Source organism: Leptinotarsa decemlineata, unplaced genomic scaffold (assembly GCF_025532065.1).
Source record: "Leptinotarsa decemlineata unplaced genomic scaffold, Ldec_3_MD MMD2_P_RNA_scaffold_5, whole genome shotgun sequence".
NCBI lineage: Eukaryota > Metazoa > Arthropoda > Insecta > Coleoptera > Chrysomelidae > Leptinotarsa > Leptinotarsa decemlineata.
In genome coordinates, this window is record NW_027412532.1 from 4,036,981 (window position 1) to 4,064,133 (window position 27,153).

Here is a 27,153-nt window from a genome sequence, read left to right on the forward strand (position 1 = left end):
CTTGCCGATTTTCTTAGAACTTCATTTACTTTCTATGTTTTGAATGTTATGAATATATTATTTTTCTACACATAATGAAAAAATAAACCAGATATTTGATAAATTTATACCAACCGTCTGTTTTGAGCTGTACAATATCTGCAAATTAAAATATATTTAAATGGTAGACGACTTATTTTTCAACATAACATTCCAGCTATAACAGCCATAAACCTATGAATAAAACGCAATATTCTAGTAGATAAAATATAATTGATTCTTTTATATAATGTATATTTACCTATATAATAATAATAATAATAATAGCTCTGTTCATAAAGTGCAAAATGCACAATTACACATCCCTTTATAGCCAACTTTAAATTAAAACTGATTAGATCATAATAGATTAACGATAGATTTATATAATTTAATGAATATTGTTCAACATATACAAGTTTTCATATATATAATTTTCATATACAGGGCGACCAACAACAGCCAATATAAATCATTTGCCTTTGCTCTACTACATAATGTTTATAACTACTAATTAATCGTAATTCATCAAATTTTTCGTATAAATTTCTCTAGTAAATATTTCATCATTCTCTCCAATACAAATCATCATCTGAATACCTCGAATGAAACTTGTTCGAAAGTATGCAATTTATTTCAAACGGAACTTCTAAACTGACGCATATTCAAATATTTTCTACTAAGTCAATATAAAAATAATCAATCAATTAATAGGCACTAAGATTATCATAGGATATATTCAGGTGTGGACATACATTTTTGAAAAGTAGAGTTGTTATTTCAAAAATATACCTCAACGATGAAAACCACATTTTGAAAGCGAAATAAATGTTTTTAAAGTTTATGTCCACAGAAATTTTCAAAACGTATGAATTTCCAGTAAAGCAATAATTATCAGAAAATCCTCAAATGAAGAAAATGATAAAATCACCTGAAATCAATAACAAAGAAGAAGTTATTATATTCTAGGATAACAAAAAACTTGGTTAAAAGATCCCCCTGTATATACTTTCGTTCCAGACTCTTAAATTTCTTCTAGATAATAATTTAAATATTGCCAACAGCGTTACATGATCAAGTATGTACATGACGATTGGAATAACACCCCACTTTTGGGTCACTGCTGCAATATTTCTTTTCAGAAAATCACATCTCTAATAAAATATTCGTCGATGGTTACGGCTGACCTAGAGCCACCATTATTCCTCCACAAACTTCTCACTGAATATTAAACTCTACAAATCAAAGCTACACAGTGTGATCAAAACCTGTTTCTCTTGGATGCTTTCGAAAATAGTGGGAGTGTTTCTCCCGAAAATTTAACTGTTGAAGAAGCTTTCAGTCACCATGTAAAAGGTTGCGAAGAGATAAAATTGTTCTAGGTCTTCCGCCGATTCCAATGACATTATAGCACCACACCAAGTACGGAAACATGTATAAAAATACCAAAACATTACGCTTTGGTCCTCTAATTTAATCAATTTATAATTAATCATATTTCATAATAAAAAGCCCTGTTTATTAATACTTAAGAACGAGGTTTGGAAGTATGGAGGTTTTAGGGGTTTTTACCCATCTTGAACCCAGTTTCTGCTGGTTCATAATTTAGAGAGCTTTTCATCTTAAACTAGACCTTATGTACTAGGCATATCAATCGAAATTAAAATAATTTAGAAAAAAAATTCATTTATTTCTTCTGCTCACGGTCACTAAGAGTTTGCAAATCCCTGCACATAGGAACATACAACATATTTGATACGATGTACATTAAAGGAAAACAGTAACCTTCATCTAGCTTGAATTTGGATGAAGGAACTAAAGGAAAGTGATGAACATTCAAGATCTTTCTTTCAATAATGACTTTGGCGAATTTTGAAGCCCACCTTTCAATTTTTCCAATATAACATGAATTATAGTTTGAAACAACAGTGCACTGAAGACTTCAACAATCCCATAAAAAGCAAGAAAAATTAATGGGGTTTGATAAAATTATTTCACAATCACAAATCGAAGGTAAAAGAATGTGATGTCACTATAATTGGAGCTTAGCATCTTCCATATTTCAAACCATGTTTCGAAATGTATGACTTTTGTGAAGCAAAACAAGTACATGAATGGAATCTGAGATAACTTTTCAATTAGTCGTATCCAGTCAAATATCTCTTCAACTAAAATTTAAAATATAAAGTCTGTTGCCAAGTACGAAACGCATCTCAATTTCAATCGACCTCAAAAAGAAACTGGCAATGTCGCACACACCATCAGTCAAAACAAGAATAGTAGAAGAAGAAGATAATCAAATTATGCACTATGAATAAGTTTTCCGGTGTTGCCAAGTTCATATCAGATGTTAGTGACGTCACGATAATCGATTCATCTCGAATCTGAATATACTAGCGACAAAAATGATTGTAAAAACTATAAAATGGTACTATTCTACATGCTTGAATCTCAATTTCAGTGAAAAGGTTCACCAAAAACTATATGAAACATCTATGAAGTTCTTCTTTTTTGTGTTGTTCACTGATTAGTCATTTTTCCAAAGCAAAATCCTTGGAATAAGTTGTTTAATTTTGTTGGATCAATGACTAAAGAATGAACTGATGGATGTAGTCGTTACTACGTGGTAGGTAATCATTATGAAGAAAAGAGAATTGAATCTTTCTGTTTTTTACCACTTTTATTTGTATCTATCGTTACTGCAGTTTCGTCCTTTAAGAACATTTTCAAAGTTTAATGTATAAGCTTGAAAATGTACTTAGAGGACGAAATTGCGGTAACGTTAGGTACAAATAAAAGTGGTGCATTGAAAATGAATTGATAAATTTTTGCTAAATGTTTATTTTTCAATAATAAAAAAATCAGCGACGTAATTGAGCGGAGTCAATCTACCCACAACAACATGATTTTTTGTGACAAAAATATTTGTTTCAAGGGGAATTCGAGCACATGCTCTTTGAAACTAAATTTAAGTTAGCTTCAAAATGAAAAACATTTTTCTAATTTAAAGAACTTTGTATCTCTCACGGTTTCTGATTTTTTCACGATGGCTGTCCTTTCTTGGGTACACTGTATATTTCATATCCATGAAGGTTGACTGACTTCAAGTTTTAGGTACTAGTGAAAAAAATACAAGGAAATATATGTTTTGAGGAAAAGTATTTTCAATTGTTATATGACTTGAACAGCTCATTTTTTGGACATTTTTGTGAAAAAAGAGAAAAATCAATCTTTACTATAGTTCCTTCTATGATATAAACTGCAGACATTTATTTGAAGTTTATGATTAATTTTACAATTCAATATTCGTCAAAGCTGCCCTAAATCAATTTTAGATACGAACTCATCATAGTCTTTATTCAAACTCCTAGTTAGCTTGGAAAACTACTATAGATTATGTTTCGAAAACTAATGCACCGACATAAATAAACAATTTCAACATTGAAAAATAACTCTCAATAAAAATTTTGATAAAATGCGTTTCACATCTTCTGCAAATATTTTAGTTTCCTTCAACAAACAATTGAATAAAAAATATATAAATCTAAAATATGATTAAAATATGTATATGATATCGTACTATCAAAAATATATATATTTATTGACACCGTAACACACAATATAAAATTATTTAAAAATAATTAATAGGAATACTAAAACAGTTGCAGATTCAAGTTTCCTAAAAGTATGTACTTCAGAAAAAACCTACTGACATGATTGGCGTTACTTGTAGCTCAGAATCAATTTTTTTCTACTTAGATATAATTATGAAAACATAAAATTGCCAGCTTGGAAGTGTTAAAGCTCGTCTGAGTAGGGTACATGATAATCAAACCTCCTACTGCAACTTTAGTCAATTCAAACAGTCATTTCTTGCAATCAACGGGTGCTGTCTTGTCCCAAACCTCCCAAATTCCTCCAATCTTCCCCACCAGCCATATACACCTGGTAGACTCAAAGTCTTACCGGACGAATTTCCACACATGACACAAGATTACAAAAATGATGTTATTCCCAAGGATATGACAATGCCTACTACCAGAACAAGCATGGCGTACATGTAGATGCAGTACTCCTCTGGACATCTCACCATCTGCCGTATGGAATGATAGAGTGAACGATGTTTGGAGGCGTGGGAAGAGGTGCTAGAAGAAGTCACAGCCTTCGCTGGTACTTCTGGCTCCGAAGACGCTGTGGTAAAGTTCACCGGGGGCGAGAAGGGTCCTGGAAGTGCTCCAGTTGAGGTCATTCGAATGGGGCATACTCTGGCTGTGTAATCAGTACCGGGTTCTAGGTTTTCTATGGTACACTTGGGTTCTGAAGATTCACAGACCTGAAAAAATTAAGGGTAGGATATACCATATTCAAGATAACATTCTTTTCCTTGAAAACGTGAGGAAATAATCCCCATAGTAACCCCAATCCAAAAACAAGCACTTTTCCCAATCAACAAAAAGGCAATATTCTTCTCGACGCACGTCTCAACAACCTAGTTATCTAAAGTCTCACCAGGAAACATTCATCAGAAATAATTATCGAAAGAGCTGTTTCACCAGCAGCTGCAAAAACCAGCAACACAGTAAACGTCTCTTTGTCATTGCCTTTCTTCAACTTGTACACGCTTCTCCAGCCTTTGGGAGGTAATATTTCGCCTGATTTTAGATAGATTGAGAAACTTGTCTCATTTTCAGTGAGATGGAACAATATTCTGAGAATCCATCTGTTATAAGTTCGTTCAAGTCATGAAACCATTTACGGAATTATTCTTCAATAATAATAGCTCTCGATTTAGCCGGTCCTACAAAACTAGATCGGATGGCGATTGATGAAGTTTGAATACCAAATTTTCGCTAGGTATTTTGTATTTGAGAGGTGTTTTCTGGTTTTAATCTTTGATAATTCTTTGACCCATCTCATCAACCTAGTAAGTGTCTTCATCTCCTGAAGGAATATATTCAGAAAAGATTTCACTCCGCCTTCACACCATCTAGAGCCTTACCAGAAAACATTCATCAGTAATAACTATCGGAAAAGCTGTCTCACCAGCAGCTGAAAAACACAGCAACACAGTAAATGTCTCTTTGTCATTGCCTCTCCTCAACTTGTATACGCTTCTCCAGCCTTTGGGAGCTAATATTTTGCCATTTTTCAGATACATTGGGAAACTTGTCTCATCTCCAGTGAGATGTAACAATATTCTGACAATCCATCTCACTTATAAATTCGTTCAAGTCATGAAACCATTCACGAATATATTCTCCAATAAGAAAGCTCTTGATTTAGCCAGTCTTGCAAAACTAGATCGTATGGCGAGTGACGAAGTTTGAATACCATTATTCGCCAGGTAGTTCGTGTTTGAGAGATGCTTATCGGTTTTAACCTTCCGGTAGTCGCGCCACTGTCTGTGAGACCGGGCCATCCCTTTTTATGTCGTAAACACTAAGTTGCATATCGAATTTGGCTGAACGGCCTTGTACCTTCATCTATCATTACGATAGTTCAGTCGACTTTTGGCAGTTGTTGTGTGACAGTGTGTCAAGTTATAGCGATTTCGGAGAAAAGGAGCAAGCATATTTACAAAAACTTTTGAATGATGTAGGACTAGATGATAGTGATAGTGAAAGAACTGTTTTTGAAGATGAATCCGATGAAGAGGAACAGGACAATGAGGAACTTGTAATTCATGAAAGTGATTCTGAACAGGAAATTTCAGATACGGAAGAAGGTGTAGAGCATGAACCTTCTTCACTTTTTTATATAGGTATTTTGAAATATAATATAAATTAAAATAACGAACCCACATTCACTTAATTTATTTTAGGTAAGAATGGTACCACGCATTGGAAAAAGTATCCTCATCGGCCAAAAACTGTTAGAACAAGGCAGGATAACATAATACTCCGCTTACCAGGCCCAACACAGGCAACCAAGTGTTTGAAAACTGCTGGGAAGATATGGAATTATTTCTTCGATGACACGATAATTGGAATTATTGTTGAAAGTACGAATAAATACATATTGTCTATCCAAGCAAATTTTATAAGAGACAGAGATGCTAATCAAACGGATAAAATTGAAATCCGGGCGTTTATAGGACTCTTATATTTATCTGGTCTTGGTCACTCCAATCGCTCAAATGCCGAGGATCTTTGGAGAAGAGATGGATATGGCTTGGAAATGTTTTTCCTTACAATGAGTTTGCAGAGGTTCCGATTTCTTGTACGTTGCATACGTTTTGATGTTAAAGAAACACGCTCAGATCGAACAAAATTTGATAAACTAACTCCCATTCGTTCAATATTCGATCAATTTGTAAATAATTGTCAAAATGGTTATAATCATTCGGCCTATGTCACCATTGATGAGATGCTTCCAGCATTTAGAGGAACATGTTCATTTCGCCAGTACATTCCTTCAAAACCTAACAAACATGGACTGAAGATCTTAGCAGTTTGTGACGCAAAAGTCTTTTATACTTCAAACATGGAAGTCTACGTGGGATCCCAACCCGAAGGTCTATATAAACTTTCCAACAAAACCTATGACTTGTTTTTGAGAATGTGTAAACATCTTTCTGGTTCACGCATTAACCTGACGATGGACAACTGATTTACGTCTATACCTTCGGTGCAAAAGTTACTCCGGGATTACAAAATAACTGTAATTGGAACAATGAGAAAAAATGAAAGTGAACTGCCCATTGAATTTCCAAGACCTACTAAACGACCCATCCACACAAGTATGTTTGGCTTCACCGAGGATTTAACAATCGTTTCATATATACCGAAGAAAGGAAAAAATGTTTTATTAACATCCAGTATGCATCATCATGACGATATTGTTCCTGATACTGGTGAGAAATGTAAACCGGTAATTGTCAGTACATATAATAAGACAAAAGGAGGTGTCGACGTAGTCGACAAGTTGTATGCTTCATACGATTGCTCACGCAACAGTAAAAGATGGCCCATGGTGATATTCTACAACATGTTGAATGTTGCAGGAATAAATTGTCAAGTTATATACAAAGCTAACAATCCCAATGAAAGTGGTTCACGACGACGACATTTTTTGAGAGGTTTAACAATCTCATTAATCCATCCTCAGTTGCAAAGAAGAGCAACTCTTACCAATGTTACGAAGACATTGAAGCTAAGACTAATGGAAGTTACTAATACAGAAGATAGAGAACTTCCAGGAAGACTGCTACCCCCTGGTAGATGTACCCTCTGTGGGTGGAAAAAAAATAGAAAAACCAGATTTTCTTGTTATGAATGCAGTACATATTTGTGTTTAGAGCATATTACCTGTGTGTGTCCCAATTGCCGTGAAGCACAATAATAGTGTTTATCTCCGAAATTTTCGTTTAGAAAACATTGAGTTGCCATTTTTCAGTTTTTCACCCAGTTATAATTTTTTGTTTGTTTTTAATAGAATTATATTTGTTAGTATGTTTTTTTTGTGTGTATTTTTTCAAACCTTCGTTATATTTCAATTAATGAAGTTTTAATATTTTTTTTTGACTGAAAAGATTTATTTTTTACTATAATATCATGTTCTATCAGAAAAAAAAATCACAAAAATCATTTCCTACTGTTGAACCCCTCCTGGTCTGTGAGACCGGGGAGACTAATCTTGAAAAAAAAATTGGCGCGACTACCGGAAGGTTAATCTTTCATAATTCTTTGAACCGTATTCTGTACATCCAATTTCTTCTGGGGAATACGGTTTTCGACCTTTTTTCAACCAGTTATTTCTTCTTCTGAATTCAAAACATTTTGAGTCTCCATTTTACTCGGACCAATTTCCTTTTAATCTGTTTTGAATTGTAGTTTTTGAACCATGAATTCTCAACTGGTTGATCTCATGGATTTTTTGTTTTGGATTCCTCTGTTTTTTTGCCATGGCCTGTGGAAACTGCATTTGTAGATTTCCCGTGAAAATGAGTATTCAAAATCTTTTCGACTATATTCAGGAACTTCATCTGCAGCTGGTTTGATGGTTTCTACTCCATATACAATATTACAAACTGATCTACCACTCACCTGCTTAAACACCTGTTCCTTAAGCCTCGCCAACTGAACCTGATATACTACTGTATCGCTAAATGAGTTTTTGGCAGGGTACCAGAAAATGCTGCAACTTCTCTGATCTACTTCCGCTACTTTGGGCAGCTTCACAGCAGCCGGAGGTGCGATGCAGGTAGCGAACTCATACACCTTCGAGAATTCTCCTACTCCAGCGTCGTTTTTAGCATTTATCCTAAATTTGAAGGTGGTGAGCTCTTCCAGCCTGTTTACTTTGCAGGTTAAAGCAGTACCCTTGTAGACACATTGGTACTCTTTGTTGCGAGGGTTTTCCATTTCGATGCAGTACTGAGTATACTCAATGTTCTTTCCTTCGCCCCATTTGAGCTTGAGGTGGTTGTGACCAACAGCGACACACTCTAATCTGGAACAATACGAATTATTATAAACATTGCCATCCATAGAAGATCCTACTCTACATTTTTAATACAGTTTTCGGTAAAATGTTGTCTGGTTACTGTCTGACAAAGAAGCACAAGGAAAAACATAAAAAGTAATTGATGAGAACTGAGCAAGATTGACTATATACCTGGTGCCAGGACACTTAGGCATGACAGAGGCTATGCTATTTCTCTAATTACTTTTTCTTAAAGAAAAATGACAGTAGTTGAAAAAATGTCTATCTTTTCCTAGTACATGTAATAATAATGAGTCATTTTTTTACCGGTATCTTGTTGGAAACAAGTCTGAATAATGTTTATCAAGATAAGCCTTGGCTTCAACAGTATTTTTTTCGCTAAAATCCAATGTTTTATCAACATCATATTCCATTTTATCAATTTTTTTCAAACTAAGAAAAGTTGCTTCATTCAAAATGTTCCGTTCCACGAACTAATAATCTGACAGCTGTGAAACCTGTTCAAGTGCCTTTTGCAGGTAAACTAAAAGTCATGGATTTTTGTAAAATGAAACTGACTACATTCATCAATTTATATGGATTTAAAACTATTGAGTGATTTTTTGCTGGCATCTTTTTGGCAACACTGTTTTTGACAGATCACGCGTGAACCGTGTCTTGTCATTGTTAAACTTGTTCAGTTTGGTCTATAATTTAACCATGAATCGACTTACGAATGAACAACGCTTGTAAATTATTGAATTTTATTATCAAAATGTATGCTCGGTGAAGAAAGTGCATCGTGAACTTCGTCCAATTTATGTGCAGTTTCGTCGGCCTACTGAGGGAGCTATTCGGAAGCTTGTGACTAAATTTCGAACCCAGTTTAAATTATTGGTTATTAAACCACCAACACGCATACGAAGAGTGAGGACCGAAGAAAATATTGCGGGTGTATCTGTCAGTGTTCGTAATGACCGTGAAATTTCGATTCGTCGCCGTTCGCAGCAATTGGGCCTCTGTTACTCCACTACGTGGAAAATTTTGCAAAAGGTTTTGGGTGTAAAACCTTATAAGATGCATCTGGTGCAAAAATTGAAGCCACACGACCTTTCACAATGTCTAACATTTGGTGAATGGGCGCTGGCAAAGTTGGAGGAAGATCCACATTTTTATCGAAAAATTGTGGTCAGCGACAAAGCTGATTTCTGGTTGAATGGATACGTTAACAAGCAAAATTGCCGCATCTGGAGTGAAAACCAGTCACAAGCATTGCAAGAGCTACCGATGCATCCCGAAAAAGTCACTGTCTGGTGTGGATGTGGGTCGGTGGCATCATCGGGCCGTACTTCTTCAAAGACGACAATGGCTGGAACGTTACTGTGGATGGCGAGCGTTACTGTGTGATGATTGACGACTTTTTGTGGCCAAAAATGGAATAACTGGACATGCCTAAGATATGGTTTCAACAAGACTGTGCCACGTGCCACATGCCATACGGCACGCGAAACAGTGGCCCAATTAAGAGCCGCCTTCAGTTTATCTCACGTTTAGGGCCAGTCAATTGGCCGCCTAGATCGTGTGATTCAATCACTTTGGATTATTTCTTGTGGAGTCATGTTGAGATTCATGTCTACAGGGATAAACCAGCAACTGACGCTCTGGAAGCCAAAACTGAAGCATTTTTATGTGAAATACAGGTCGATATGTTAGAGACAGTGTGCCAAAATTGGATCTTGCGCATGGATCATCTAAAGCGGAGCCGCGGACAACATTTGCATGAAGTCATCTTCAAACACTGAATTTTATTGATCGTTCTATAGATTCCAACAAAGATTTCATCGATTTTTTCAATTTTTTTGTGTTGTTTCGAAAACCAAATCCTATACCTCTTAAAAAATCACCGTTTACTATATGTTATACCAACTGTGTTGGATGTACACACTAACTTACCTAGGAGCAGCAGGAGGCAGCCTTAGAGTCGCAGTCCGCAAAGAGGAAGAGTAAGGACCTGGACCGACGATATTCACCGCTTGTATCTTGATTTTGTAGTTGGTCGCAGGCTGAAGGTTCTCAATAGTATACTCGACCACAGGAGATTCAGTCGAAAAAGTTTTATCGCCCAGTTCGATGGTGTAGTGGGTGATGGGGCTACCGTTGTCGCTGGGGGCGTTCCAATGAAGAGTTATCGAACAAGGCGTCGCCTCTGCCTTCAACGTCGTTATGGCAGTGGGAGGCGCGGCGGGAGTAATAGTCCCGGCTACGGGAGAGAACCCGCTGAACCCCGCGCTGTTTCCCGCCTGAACCCTGAAGTAGTAGGAATGGAACGGCGTTAGCCCTTTGACGTCGTAGTTCAACTGGGGGCCTTGGTAGATGCTGAGGAATTTTTCTTCGTTCACATCGGGACTCATCTCCAGTCGGTATTCGCTGATGGCAGCGCCGTTGCTTTGGGGTTCCAGCCACTCGACGAACACGTGGAATGGGGACTTGCAGTGTACGGAGGGTATCGCCGGGTCTCCGGGAGGCGCTGCCCCACTAGTCACTTTCAGCGGTTCGGACCATTGTCCTGGACCAACTCGATTGACGGCTCGTACCTTGAAGAGATTAACAGTGTCAAAATACCTTTCACAGGATAATCTAACGGTACGCAGGAGAGAACGAAACAGAAATATAATTCAATAGATAGGATAGGAGTTGAAGAAGCATAATAATCAGGAGGAGTATGAAGTGGATGACATCTAGATTCAATAATTCGAGGGCAAACTCTGGGAAAAGGAATTGTAGTCACGAATATTCAAATTTTAATTATTCCATTTATTACTTATAGAAGTCTTTGAGACAAATTAAGAAGTTGGTTCTTTATAATGATTCAATGAATTGAAATGTGTTGTTCAGTAAGTCAGTGGGATGATAATTTATCAAAAAATGTGTCCCACCCAGTATAGCTTTCTCTAAGATCGGAAACTAGCAGAGAAATGGAAAATTATACTCCGAATTGCTGAATCAATCAGTGAATTTGTTTTGGTAGTGGACATTTTTTCTGTGTATGTATTAAATGTTATTCAACCTTTCATTTTAGCTACTAGATGTGAAAAATTGAAGAAATCATTTATTTGATTGAAAAATATTAGAGATTAATTCAGTTCTCTCTAAATAAATATATAATTATCATTATAATGATTAATTGGGGGACCAAACTGAACTGCTTTACAACTTCACACACAACTTTAACGAAATTATAAAGTCACTTTCACTTTGTAGGAGAACAGTTAACACTTTTCTATTTTCTCTGTCAAATTCTCTCCCTCGCAGCAAAATCATATGATTGGCCTAGAGAACTCATTCGCTTTTGATTAGTGGACTAGTATTTTCACCCAAATAGCATTATTTCTGTCAATACTTTTAGATAAGAGATTTTGAGTTTTTATTAAAGTGACACATATATAATATTCCGTAGGGAGTTCAGCAAAAAAATATCTTTGAAACCTATAGTTTTTCTAGTGTTTTGCTCTTTTTTCTTTCGGTAATGATCCTCTCGAATTTCAGAAAAGCTTACAGAATCATAAATTGTTACACTGAAAAATTTATTGCATACGCAAAATTTGTATTGTATTCGTATACAATTTTAGAAAGGAATAGAAACGGAGGGAATCCATAATTCATTCTATACTATCACGTTTATAGTGTTGTCAATATGCTTGTTCTGCAGAGCATTTCAGTTTTGAGTCTCTGGGAAAGAAGAGATTAATTACAGAAAAATTGATTTGAAAACTCTCTATGACATCTCATTGTGGAAGTACGCATCCTAAGTATAGATTTGATGTGACATATTTATTCAACTTTCAAATTTTAAAATCAATTTTCACTTTCTCAAAAATTTTGGCTCATTCCAGCAGGGAAATTCGAACTAAAATGTGTTTGATGACATATTAATATGTGCGAAGATAAATTGCAAAATTGAAATTTTTATTTTTCTAAATTGAAAGAGGAGAGATTATTTCAGGGAAAGGGAAGTTTGGGCTTTCTACTTCTTCAGTTTCATACAAAAAGGGGTTGTTTATTCCAGTTCGTGTCAGAAAGTACTTATTTACATCATCTACATATCTTTGTATAAAGAGTTCATTCTGAAATTAATTTATTTCTTCCTTTCTTTGAAAGTTTTCCCACATTTTTTTGTGTAATGAGCTGGCAGTTCATTATAAATTATTACACTCTTATGCGAGATGCAACGTTTTTGGTCTTCTTGGAGGATATCAAGCAAGACTTAAATAAATATGCAGATTCATGGCAAGACCTTGAATACTCACAATTCACTTGTTGCAAAACTTGAAAAGTAGATTTGCCTCCAACAATTGAGCTGGGAGCTAATTGAAGGTACCACCTTTTGTGTCACTATTCAGAATATTCGGAACCAAACCAATATTTTTTTGGTTTTGACAAATATTTATTATTTCTGCCACATGACTGGTTTCATGTGCAGTCTCAATTCTTCTGAATAAACTTTCCTTGCTATAATTTTGTTAACACAAAAGTTGATGTTGTCATAATGTTGAAATTTAGTATTTTATTGCATGTAACTTCTGAATTTGTCGATTCTTCATAAAAAAATTGTGACGTCATCAGTACCTACGATTTGGAATATTTATTTTATGGTGATTTGTAGACTCACCTTGAAGATGTAGTCGCATCCGGGACTCAGATTGTCTGCAGTGCATTCATTCTCCTTGTTTTTGTAAACGATGGATTGGGTAGCTGCGGCTGTCATTTCTACCTCATAATCTAGTACTGGAGCTCCTCCATTGTAATCAGGCTCTACCTACAATTCAGATGATTCACTCATAACTGACCCTTTTCAATGAAGTTAACAAATGCAGTTAGACTCAACCTGATAAGCGTCTATTAGAATTTATACAGGGCTGAACTTCGATATTTCTCAATTCATTAATTGAACATTTTTTGTTACAAAAATGAAATGAAATATCGAAATTTATCTATAATAATTTTTGACAAAATATGAAATACATTCACTAAAAATGATAAAATGGGGATAAAACTTTTGAAAGAACTAATTCAAAAGACAAGAACATAGGTAGATTATTGAAAAGTGTGTAGAAACAAGAGAAATGTATCAGATGAGGAAATAGTGTGGAAATACATCAGAGCGATAACCGGAGTGAGTAGTAGAGAGTAAGTGGGATGATTATTTCTTCGAATGAAAGGAAGCTAAGGACTGGGTAAGAATAAAATATCTGCAAAATGTATAATTACAAAATACATCAAAGTAACAGATGTGATTTAGGAAGCTGAGTAAAATATCTGGAAGGACCACCAAGGTTTACCAAAGTTAAGAAGGAAACATTCCAAATTGAAGCAATAAAAATGTTTTAAAAGTCAACAATGGAATGTCTAGAAAATGCAGCTGGATCATGAATTAAATATAAAGAAACCTGAGCGGCTCTGTAGAGAATGAAAAATGTAAAGTCTGATGTAGAATGTGGAACTGATTTAAGGATGCTGATATACATGACACTTGCAAGCTTTTTCAAAAAGAAGGGGAATGTATATTCAAATTGTACTTGCATCCGTCTTCTGAATATAACAAGTGGAATTCATGAAACAATAATTAAAAAAAAAACAATTTTACAATTTCATTCGAATTTCAATTGATAGATTCATCTCAGTTCATTTTATGTCCTAAAACTTCAAAGTCTGGTAGTTCCTCATATTATCGTGGAGAGAGAACATTCTGAAACGAAAGAAAGATATAAAACAGCTGTGGGATAATTCATATACCAACTGTATACACGTGTATAATATAATTTTATCAGGCTTTCCAGGAAAAGAAGTTTCGATAATGAAATTTTTTCAATTAACGATTTCAAAACAAGTTCATTCAGTAATTATGAAATACTATATTCACCTCTGACCCAAAAATAGATTAAAATGTTCAGAAACGCTATACATATTTTGAGTAACAAGTATATATCAGCAATAATTTTCATTATCAGCAAATTCACAAGTTCATTGAAATAAATGGACGTTAAGAAATACTACTGGATAAATATATTTCTAATTATTCAGTACTCATAATGTAAGTTCATATACACACAGTAATATAATAATATACATATACAGTAGAATAAATAGCCTCAGTTCAGGTTCTATAGTTACACCCTATGCTGAAATAAAGTATTTTCAGATGGCAGTTTATTGATAGCTCTTTTAAAAATGACATATATTTGTGCCAAAGGTAATTTATGTTTTTTTGTCTGGTCTGCAGGTTTTTATGCCAAACGTTTTGTCTACAACTGCGCAGCCATTATCGAAAGCGATGGTAATGCCTGTCGCAGTCGTAGACGAAACTTCAGGCGGCATGAAACCTGCAGACCACGGCCAGACGTGAAAGTTAACATACTTTGATAACATATAATGAGCAGAAATGGGAGTAGAAGAAATGGCAAGTGATCTCAATTCTAGTGGCTCATCAAATTCTCATTTGATGCTTGACAGTTTTTCTGCTAGAGGAGAAATCTGCATTTTGGTAGCAATGAAATCCACAAAATGTGTGGTTCTTCATAATATAATTTTCACCAGGCCAGCCAGGCCCCACCACGTATCGAAAGCTACCCGAAAAAAATGATAGGGTTAATCCTTGGCAAACCGTGAGAAGTTTTTAGGAAATCTGTTATTGTTTTGGATATTTTTAAAGCCACTGTCAAAGATAGTCTGTACTTCTAGAAAAGTATTAACCCTATTGCTGGTTCCTCAATATCTTATTCCAGCAGCTTGATAACCATACTGTCCCCATAACTACGGAGATAATGGTTACCAGCCCAATCGATCTATAACTCATTGGAAGATCAGTATTTTCTTCAGGGATTGGTTAGAAGCATGCTGACTGGTGACAGTTCAGGAGTAGAAAATATCAAAACAGTAAGTTGAAACCATCAACTTTGCTGGACTTTCATGAAGATTCTTCCGAGTTTTTTTAATGGAATAGAACTGGCATTAGGTCAGCTATAAGGGATTTGGCTGCTGGTTTCCTTGGCTGTTCAAGATTGAATCGTTGATGAACATTTCAGAAACAGCCTGAAGTGCTGTTTGGTATTTTGTCTTGGTTTTATAAATGGAGAGGTTATATAAAGGGTTATCCATTTTTCGGTTTCGAAAGTGAAATTAAAATAAACATACATAAAGCTATGATTTCGATGAAACTTTTATTTCATTATAATGCTTCGACATTGCCTTTATGTGGGTTGTGTTGTGTGGCTCGTGGACCATCTTGTTAAACCACATATCGTCCTCAAGGAAGTCGGTTATTATACAACCATTGCGCTATAAACTGATGGTAACAGTTCTTCCAGAGCATTTTTGGAAAAAAATGCGGCTCAATGACACCCCTAGGCCATAAAGCGCACAGCCTCTGTTAATAGATGGAATAGCTATTCCACAATCACTTCTGGGTACTCTGAGCCCTATATGTGACGATTTTACTTTTTGACGTAACCACCGAGTGGGAGAGTCAAAAATGAGCTTCATCGCTGAAGAAAATTAGGTTGGAAAAATCAGCTTTCAAAGCCTGTTGCTCTGGCACCCAATCAGCATTTATTGGGAGTTGTGAATCGTTAGCATGCTTTAATTGTTGTGTGAGTTAGACTTTATATGGATGAAGGTGTAAATCTGAATACAAAATGTGCCATAATGAGCCGTAAGCCCAAGTGCTGAGAACGTCGTGGTCAAGTTCACATTATCCGTCACACTTCCACTAACAGAAACGATATTCTAGCTAGTGCGCACATTGCGATGACGAACAGTCGTCGACCACATCTCTAACTCTCCAGATGTCTTCAATGTTTTTTAAATCTTGCCAATTCCTTGCATAGTAGGTCGATTATGACGATCATAATAATTCTGCGATGCTGGAAAAGTGATCACTTTTGAACCACCACATCTGCAGTGAGATTTAATTATTTTTACTCGTTCTTCTGTTGTTGAATGACCCATATTCTTAAATGGTAAACCTGTCACTGAATAAATGACAGATGACAGACATTCAACAGCTGACAGCCTTGCCAGACCGACGGTTCTGCAACCACCTAAGGGATAACCCTCCATCATGGTTTTGGTAATAAATAATGAACAGGTTGTAACTTGAATTTAAGCAAAAAGTTACACTGTTATATATTTTTTATGCTACCGTGGAGAAGTTCCAAAAAAATGTTTTCAATGAAGGTATTTGAACCGCACCCATATATAGGAAATAAAAACTTTTTTTCATTGATGTACCTTATATGGAACCCAGGAAAAAATTGTAATTGATGAGTCTTTGGTGAATGATTTGATCACTAGAGTTTAAAACTTACCATCGTAGAGAGACAGAGTTTCGCAATGGTTTTCCTACTAGTTTAGGCAGTGAACACTGACCAGGACAGACTGCATCTGTTGTCACGGTGCATGGATCAGAAGCGTTACTACATCCTCCAACGCTGACGCAACTGACTCGCAACTGATAGGTCGTTCCTGGAGTTAATTTATCACAGACTGCTTCCGTTTCTTTGCCTTGGTAGACGATCTCGTAACCGCTACCTGAATTTACTTCTAAAATGTACCTGAAGAAGTGACGGTTTGGTGTGAGTAGCAGCAGAAGTCATGAAAATACAACTTAGAATATTGAAAATTAAAAGTGGTCCTCTGAATGGTCTCTTCTACGTTTGATAAAGGATCTTAATTTAATTAGTAGGGTGTTCTACAGACAAAAATGTCGGTCATGTTTCAAATATTGATGGGTTCAAAAGAGTCGACATTGTCTGGGCTTGGTAATACATTCCTCTTGAAAAAAGAGAACTCACCTAAGAATCTCTACTCCACCGGTATCATTCGGAGGATCCCACTTCAATTTGAAAGAGTGCGCGTGTATTCTACCCTTCACCACGGGCTTGGAAGGCCTCGAAGGCCTATCCGGTAAGGTGCAAAAAGAAACTTCCTCCGACCATGGCGACAACCCGCCATCGTTCTTCGCTCTCAGCCTGAAGGAGTAACTGCTGGAGTGCTGCAACCCTCTCCGAATGTGCTGATCCTCCGGCCCCAGGTAGATGGTGATGTAACCGTACTTGGTCTGGTCGTCGTTCATCTGTAGGACGAACTCGTCGTCCCGAGGCCTCTTCTGCCACTGCAGCTGCAGCGACTGGACGCCGGCTTCTACGAGCGTCGGAGGGTGGGGTTGCGTCGGTACCATCTCCGTCGTGTTATACGCCACGCAGTCCGAGTAAATGCTAGTGCCGACCTCGTTGACGGACGCCAGCCTGAAGGTGTACAGCGTTGCCGGCTGCAGCTTTTGGAGGGTGTGCGTCCTACTGCGACCCCTGTAGAATTCAACGAAGTCACCGCCCTTGCCTTCGTCGTACTCCAGGACGTAGTGGAGAATAGGAGAGCCGTTGTCGACACCGGCCGTCCATTTCAGCTGCAGCGAGTTCTTTGTTCGGTTGACGAGTTTCGGAGGCTGAGGCTGGTCCGGCTCGCAGGGTGGTGTGACGAATTTGATGGGATCGGTGGCGGAGCCTTGAAGGTCGATGGCTGAGCTTTGCAGTTCGTCCAGGTGTACCTGCGGAAGTGGAACGGATGATGAAGTAGGTGTATATTTGAAAGATAAGAGGTTTCGTGATAGTCACAAAAGAAAGGAAAAAGCATACGGGAAAAACTGTTGAATTGATCAGGCACAAAAATACACTCAATCCAAAACAAATTTTCAATGGAAGTATCACCACTTTTCCTATTTGAAAACAAATATGAGGTGACTCTGGAGGTAGGAAGATGAAGTCGAAAAAAACTCATTGTTTGCCAAAACCGAGACAAAATAAATTGAATGCGAACTGTTTCCGATGGGGCATACAGTATATTTGCATAGTTTTTCAAAATCTGATAGTTTAGAAAAGATAGAAAGTACAACTCTATATTCGAAAACTGTATTGAAATGAGTATTGTTTCAATCATTTGCTTGTGAATTGAAATAAGATATTTCTAATTTAAAGTCGAAATTGATAGTTCGAGATTATAATTACAACTTCGAATACGAGATATAGAGTTGAATGCCGTGATTTAGAGTTTATTGCCATAATTAAAACTTAAAAGACTTTCAGTTTCTATCAGTTGAAAATCTGTTTTTCCGTTAACCAGCTGTCACTCAATTTCAAGATTGAGTCAAAATTTCAATTGTGAACACGAATTTTCGAGTTCACAACCGTACGTTTGAGTTTAAAGCCGTAATTTCGAGTTGAAAGTTGTAATTTCGAGTTTATTACTGCAATTTGGAGTTTAAAGCTGCAATTTGGCGTTTAAAGCTGCAATTTGAAGTTTAAAGCTGCAATTTGGAGTTTAAAGCTGTAATTTGGAGTTTGAAGCCGGAATTTGGAGTTAAAGCTGCAATTTGGAGCTTGAAGCCGGAATTTTGAGTTTAAAGCCGTAATTTCGAGTTTAAAGCCGTAATTTTGGGTTCAGAGCTGCAATTTGGAGTTTAAAGCTGCAATTTGGAGTTTAAAGCCGTAATTTCGAATTTAAAGCCGTAATTTGAGTTTTAAGCCGTAATTTTGAGTCAACAGCTGCAATTTGGAGTTCAAAGCCGAAATTTCCAGTTATTAACAGTAATTTTGAGTTTGGAGCCGTTATTTGAAGTAAGAAGTGGTAAATCTCAGTTCACTGACGTAGTTTCGATTTTTAGGCCTTAATTTCGAGTTCAAAGCCATAATTTCCAGTTTGAAGCCGTAATTAATGCCATAACTTCGAGTTTAAAGTCGTAATGTCGAATTCGAAGCCACTTTTTTAGTTTTAAACCGTAACTTCGAATATGAAGTCGTATTTTTTCAAATAATCTCAGAAGTTTCAGGTTCAATTCGTAATTTCAATTATATATGCAAAATTTTGAGTTTACTACCGTAATTTTGAGTTAAAAGCCGTAAATTTGAGTTTGAAGTCGTAAATCCGAGTTTCAAGCCAAAATTTCAAGTTTGGAGCTATAATTTCTAACCATAAAGACGTTGTTTTGAGAAAAACCTCACAATCTGACATCAAAGTGCAAATATTAGTTTTGAACTTGAAAGTTTAACGCCGGGATTCCGAGTTTCAAGACGTAACTTTGAGAATAATCTTGCAATTTCGAGATTATAGTCAAAATGTCCATTATAAAAGTGGGAATATACGAAAAAACCAATCATACAAATATGCCGTTTTGAAATTAAAATCTAGGTACTGCATCAAAGGTAGCAGTTGATTTATTCCAAAACCCTTTTCAAAATTTAAAAGGTGGAAGGCATTTTTTCTAGGTTGATAAATGCATGAAATGCATCTCTTGAACATAATAATCAAAATCCGAGAGATTTTTTCTCAATTTTTTATTCTCATTGGCTAACCTTGTAAATGTTTAACGTGCAAATGGTGAAAAAGCCGACATACCTGAAGACATACAGAGTATTCTTGGCCAGGTTTCAAATCTCTGATTCGGCAAGACATCGAAGGTCCGCTATATATCGACTTGAATTTCATTTCTTTGCTCTTATCGCTGAGAAGGACTTCGTATCTCAAATCGGACTCTGAGATATCATTCTCGTGGCCGTCGTTGCTCGCCGATTCAGAAAGCCGGACAGGCGGTGCCCACTGCAATAAGGCACTGCGGGAAGTTAGTTCAGATACCTGTTGATGAAAAATAATTAATACATTGAGTTTACCAAATAGTTGGAAACTATACAAGATAGACGTTGTTAGAATAGACACAGCAAGGAAAATATAAAGCACAGAAGAGGAAAAGAGAAAGGGTGAACTGAAAGAGATCAGAAAGGAAGAAAGGGATACAGAAAAAGAAGGGAGAAGAGAAAGAATCCTGCATAAGGTAAGACAGTGAGAGAGAAGTGAGAAAAAGAAGAGAGACCAAAAAAAAGAGGGGGAAGAGACAGGAGAGAATAATAAAACAAGAGAGTGATGACAGAATATTGAGAGATGAAAAGGCAGGAGATGAGATGGAGAAAATAAATAAGGGAAAATACTTCAGAGTGAGGACTGAGAGTGAGGATAGAGGGGGAATAGAGGAAGGGTAAGGAAAGTGGGGAAACTGAAAGGAGGGAGGAAATACGAAAAGAGTGAAGAGAAGAGAAAGAAAAAGCAAGAAGGGGAAATTAAACTAGAATGGAAAGAGGACGGGAAGGAAAGAGGATGGAAAGAATAGAGGAGAAAAAGGGGGATGTAAAAAAAGAGATACAAGTAGGGAGGAGGAAAAATGGTTACAGTAAAAAATGGTCACAGGATAAGTAGGGGGAATAGAAAGAATCCTGCAAGAGATGATACAGTAAGAGAAGATAGAAAAAGAAGAGAGGCAAAAAAGGAGAACAGACAGGAGAGGATAATAAAACAAGAGAGTAATGACAGAATATAAAGAGAAAAAAGGGCGGGAGATGAGAGAAAGAAAATTAATGAGGAAAAAGACTTTAGAGTGAGGACTGAGAGAAATTTAACGGTGATAGAGGGGGTATAGAGGAAGGGGAGGGAAAGTGTAAGAAGGGATGAAATACGGAAAGAGTGTAGAGAATAGAAAGAAAAAGAAAGAGAGAGACATTAAACGAGGTTGGAAAGAGGACGGAAAGGAAAGAGGTGAAAAAGGGTTATTTTAGAAAAGAAATACAAGTAGGGAGGGGGAAGACGGGACGAGACGGTGGAAAAACAGGAAGCTTGCGCCATGAATTTGTTTCATGATTTTTGGTTTATAGTTCACTCGATAGAAATTTTAAATTGAAAAACAGTGCACTTTGTTTCATCTCTCTGAATACCGTAGTTTTCCCGTAATTAATTATTGAAAATCGAATGTGGTAGGGTGGTGACGACACGACCCTATTACCGCTTCTTGTTCGATTGACCAATAGAAAGAATATAAATAATCAACATTGCCAAATCGAAAATTTTCGGAGCCTATAGTTATCCATTCAATTATGGAAGTGTATGTGAACCCGTTAACGTTTCAATTAATGAACATTTCTCCACATGGAATAAAATGTACACAATAAATCATGTTTGGAAATAAGCTCTATATCTAAAATCAGTACACAAAGTCGATAGATCACAAAATATTTACCTAAATTATGATTTTTTGCATTATTTAATAATATACAGTTATGAAAATCAAAAAATATAGCAAACTAGGTTGAAGAATCATTCGAAATATTCAATTTATTCTACAATACTCGATCTGTACAACTGCAATTTATTACAATTTATCGTATTTTTTACGATACCTACATACATACCTCTTTCTAATATAGCTACTAAATTCAAGCGTTATAGGCTCGTTTGGGTAATTTGTTGAATCTTCCAAAACTTGAGAGGAAGGTTGGATGAGGTCAAGTATAGACGGAATGGATGGTACTCAAACCAATACCGTTAATCATATGATATAATTTAATGGAGTAAAGTGTATCATACTTTCACCGACAGTAGTAGCTCCAGAGAAAATGTGTCATTGAACTCAATATTTTCGTCTCCTATTCATTTATAGTCACTTTTTAAATGATTTCTATAAAGTCTTGGAATAGTAGAAGGATTGTAGTTCTTTTTTTCAATAATTTTTCTCTCATCATTTCATCCTTTAGGAACCTAAACTCATTATATGAAATAAGTTATCTATAAACCAATGCGCTTTCTATTTTCTTATGCCTTTCTGCACAATTGAAATCAGCACAAGAATGCACCATATTAATATTCAAATATATCTCTAAAACACTTTCAAAACACACACAAACTTAACTTGAATCAAGCCAGCAAACGAATAAATATACAATAATAAGATCGCTCGGATCCATGAATTAAACATAAAAGTGGACAATAATATTTGCCTTGATAACTGATATAGTACAAGTTATATCAAAATATGATTCTGATTGAATTAAACGAGCTATATTTTCAAATGGTTTTCCAATGCTAATGAACCCTATTAAAATAAATCATTAATGCATTGATGCTACCCCCAAAAATAAGAAATTCAACGTTACTGGTATATTAGCCATATTGTCATCCTGAACCTGAAAAAATATTTTTCGGAATGTAAACTAATGACACGGAATATGCAGCAAAATAGGCACCCGCCGAGACCTACCTTTTACAAAAAAAACGTTCTTTAATTAGATAATTGTAACAGTTGCATTCAACCGAGTTGACAACAATAACAACAAAAATGGCGTCTGTCGAATTGGATCATCAGATCTGTGATTGGATATTAAAAACCAATACACATGGCAACTCCGCTCTAGATATGATAAATTTCATTGGTCAACAAACACGCGGCCAATTTAAATTCTTGCTTTTCGAATTATTCTTTTTTCCGTAAATATAAAGAGATTTCGGGACCGATTAGGCTTGATAAGTATAATACACCCCTAACTCGATCAGTCTATAAGCAAACCAGTATCATTTCCCATAGCATGAAACAAGCCCATTGTCTTCGGTTCTAATGGCAACACATGGGAAGCTGTTGATGATGAAGACGATTTTCAAAAATTGTTTTACCATGATAACAAGACTCAACTTTTTCAGTTGTAATACGTGTAGTTCCTATTATAGTGTTACTTACTTCATTCAGGTTTGAAGGCCGTATTAGTTCGGAAGTTTTGGTCAGCACGAGTGGCTGGCTTCTTCAGAAGTGCATTCATCTTGATAATTCACCGATGAATACAAATCATCAAAAAGAATAAACATCTGAAGATGCCAGCCACTTGTGCTGGCGAAACGTTAGGTGGCAGTTCTAAACTACGACGGCCTTCAACCCCGAATGAAGATAGTAACACTGAAAGTCCCATCGTAGTTTGGAACTGCATTCCAACATTTCGCCAACACGAGTGGCAGATATTTTTGTTGAATGAAGTTGCAATCACCTTCGTGAACAATTATTGTGCAGAGGAAAACGCTGAGTACTATTTGGAGGAGTTAAAGAGATGGAAGCATCGCTCGGAGAAGTATGGAGAGTTGAAAGGAGACTATGTTGAAAAATAAAAAAAAATCTGAAGAAACCCCCGTACAAATCAACACCACTGTTCTCTTTCGATACATACCTTCGGAGCCTGGACGGACGATAAAATATCTGTGATATACACGTGGTAGTCTTCGTCGTCGGGAACGCTGCTCTCCTCCCCGTCCTCGCTCGTCCCCACGCTGTTCATCCCCTTTTCTTTCAGTCCGGATCTCTTCATGCCGTTCACCAAGTCTTTCCTAGGTAACAGGCTGTCGTTCTTCTGTTGCTTCTCGTGTAGTTTCTTCTTGAGTTTGTTATGCTGCCTCTGCGTCCTTTCGTCTTTGTAGTAGGATGGGTTCGGAGGTGGCGAATGCCCCAGATGGGTTGGCATTTGGTGCCCAGTCTGGAGGTTGGAATGGAACTGCTGCGGCGCGAAGCCCGTCGGCAGGCCGGGGTAGTACTGCTGGGATTGGGTGGTGCTGTTGCCGGGTCCGGACGCCTGGAATGAAGAAAATACTGTTAGTTTGAACAGCTGACGCTTTTATCTAGTTGGCAGTGTTGCTCCATGTTGAACTATTGTAAAACACTAGTGACCCGCTGCGGCTCCGCACGGGAGCAATTCTGATACTGAAAATACAAATTCCCCAGTACGTAGAAACAGAGATGAATGAGTCAGAAGTGACTTATTCGGATTTATTTATTTATTTACGGCAATGCCTATTTTTTACAAAATAATTAACAACTTCACACATATGTATTTAACAGTAATCTAAGCTAGGTTTGAGTTTCCGGCCATAGTTGATGCGACAAAAGGGTACTTTGAAGATTTCCGAATTCATTGTTCTCCTTGGATTCACATTTGAAGTTATAATTTCGACAAGTTCCGGGGAATTGATGCTACCATTAATTATTTTATGAATTAGTGTGAGATCTGATTCTGATATTCAATGTCCAATATAATTTTATGGTCATATTCACCAATTTGATATCCCAGTTTATATGCAGAGTACCTCAAAAACTTATTTTCAACACTTTCAAGCATATCAATATCCACATGATATGAAGGGCACCAAATTATGGAATAGTATTCGATTATTGATCTAACAATTGAACAATATATGATTTTTATTGAAGTGAGAGATAGTTCATTTGCAGATCTAAAAATGAAACCTAACATTTTCAGTGCTTTAGAAGTAATATTTGCAATATGGGGTTTAAATGACATTTTTGGGTCGAGAGTGATTCTCAAATCTCTGATTGTGTTTATTGTTTTCAATTCTGATTGATTGATTTTATATGGCCGGTTAATAGGATTTTTGTTTCGAAAAAATTTTTTTTTGACATTTGTTTATATTTAATTGCAGTAGATTCATATCACACCAGCGAACAAAGTTACATAAATCGTACTTTAATAATTCTGTATCAGTTGAGTCATGAATAACTTTAAACATCTTCAGATCATCAGCAAACAAAAAATAATAATAAGTCGAGATTAATAATTTTATGCTGTGTTCTACGTCTATCATGTCACTGATATCTGCCTAAGGTCTGACACCTGATGCCAATAAAGACTGAAAAGTTAGGAAGAAAATCGGGGAAGCTGGTAATTTCCACGGCGCCAGCCAGAGCCCAAGAGAAGTCAGCCGCATATTTGTGGTATGATTGATAGATCTTGTGTTTACAAGAAAATATAAAAATCACCACGGAGGCAGCTATAGCTCCTGCGTGACATGCGGTCCAGGAAATCATACAAATATGAAGTTGAGTGTCTTGATATAAAGAAGTTAATAATTGAATATAGCACTGGAGAAATTGGCAATCATGGACACGTATTTCGGGCTTTTGGCCCCTCGTCAGTATGATACATCCAAGTGTAAGGATGGGTAACACTCGGTTGCCAGAAGAAATAAATACAAATGCACGGAGCCCTCAGCAATTGTATTTCTTTTTTTTTTGGTAACCAAGTGTAACAAATTGTATACTGGACAAAAATCTAGAACTCTAAAACGTCGCATCATTTCTCGTAATAGTTATTGCAGGAGGAACATAAACAGAATATCATATCAGAATATGTTATTGATAATGATCATAAAATGGATTACAAAAATTCCATAGTCCTTTGTACAGAATCCAACCAATTGAAAAGAGTTTTTCTGGAAATGGTATACGTTAATAATGATAATAGAATCATGAATAAAATAACTGATTTAAATAATCTCAGTCAAATGTATACTTAAATTAAAATTTTTTGTCACTGTCAGTCACGTCCATCAAAAAAAAATGTTTTATATTTTGTAGAGATACTTATTTTCTTCAGTAAGTAGTTCCGTTTGTGATATAAAAACATATTGTCTTGAGAAAGGTGGTAAGCACCACCCAAAAATTGAGTAACTGGGTACGTAACTGGGTACGGGAGTACCCAGTTACAGGAAATGCTATAATTGCAGAGTATATATGAAATGAAAATTGAAAATAATGGAATATAGAAATGTATGAAAGTAAATGATAAAACAAAGTATATATAAAATATTCGTATAAGCAGAATTTCAACAGAGGAATGAAAAATTGAGTACATAACACAAAACGTTACAAATCCTGCAATGTAGCAGTACTGACACAAATGTTATTCATAGTATTAATAAAAGTGATTGTGGATACAAGATGCCAAGGCATTCAGAGGGTCGTAATGAATATCGCAATGTTCACAGATTTTATTGAAGCTATTGCACATAAAATTTAATGGTGATCGTAGCATAACATTTGTGCGTGATGCTTCGCAATAGAATTTCAGATTGTGTCGACCTTCACTTCTTGGTACTAAGAAATTGATCAAGGGTAAAAGGACCGTACTGTCAATATTGTTGTTTAGTAATGTATGCAGGAATTTTGTATCAAGGATAACTCTCCTATTTTCCAAAGATGTTGTATCCAATCATGTCAGCAGAATGTAATGATCGATGCTTCTCGTGGGGTATTGACCATCAACTTTTAGACACAAGTATTTTAGGAACTTCCTTTGCACATTCTCAATTTTTTGGTAGTCGTAAACTGGATTCCATAACACAGAGCCATACTCTAACTTAGATCTGGCATACGCAAAATATTGCAATTTTAAGGTGGCAATAGTTTTGAAGCTTTTGCCATTTCTGTAAATGAATCCAAGCATCCTATTTGCATCAGCACTCATATTCCTTATATGTGTTGTAAATGTTTTTTTACTGTCATATGTTATACCAAGATATTTTATCTCATGTACGCTGTTGATTACAGTTTTGTTGATTGAATAATTGTATATTAAAGTTCGCTTTTTTGTTGTAAATGATATTATTTGACATTTGGATACGTTCAGTAGTAGACGATTATTATCACATCAAAGTATGAATACATATAATTCATGTTGTACACGTTGGCAGTTTGTAATGTCGTCGATTTTATAATATAGTATTCAAAGTGGTTGCCAAGTCATTAATAAAAATTAAAAATGAAAGAGGTCCAAGATTAGAACCTTGTGGTACCCCAGATTCAACTACATACTGGGCTGATTTGAAAGATTCGTATTCGACGAATTGTTTTTTTGAACTAGATATGATTCAATTAGAGTAAGCAGTTGGTTAGAGAGTCCTAATTTTATCAATTTGCTGAGGAGAACATAATGGTCTATTTGACCAGTTTGACTTTCATTATACTGTAGTATATTTCTCTTATGATTTAGCGTTGTTCAGTTTGCAAAT

The 27,153-nt window shown here is 36.1% G+C and overlaps 1 protein-coding gene across 4 annotated transcripts in view; it reads right to left on the minus strand.

The window, feature by feature from the left end:
* Window positions 1-232: 232 nt before the first annotated feature.
* The window catches only part of mtgo (miles to go), a 180,591-nt gene continuing 153,670 nt past the window's right edge, over window positions 233-27,153 (minus strand). For all 4 annotated transcript variants that reach the window (XM_074169272.1, XM_074169273.1, XM_074169274.1 and 1 more), the window contains 8 exons: window positions 23,523-23,921; window positions 19,888-20,124; window positions 17,292-18,043; window positions 16,805-17,051; window positions 13,112-13,258; window positions 10,396-11,036; window positions 8,064-8,469; window positions 233-4,351 (listed from right to left, as the gene is read on the minus strand). In XM_074169272.1, the coding sequence (XP_074025373.1) occupies window positions 4,013-4,351; window positions 8,064-8,469; window positions 10,396-11,036; window positions 13,112-13,258; window positions 16,805-17,051; window positions 17,292-18,043; window positions 19,888-20,124; window positions 23,523-23,921 (3,168 nt within the window). In that variant the 3' untranslated portion in view covers window positions 233-4,012. The remainder of the gene's footprint in view (window positions 4,352-8,063; window positions 8,470-10,395; window positions 11,037-13,111; window positions 13,259-16,804; window positions 17,052-17,291; window positions 18,044-19,887; window positions 20,125-23,522; window positions 23,922-27,153) is intronic.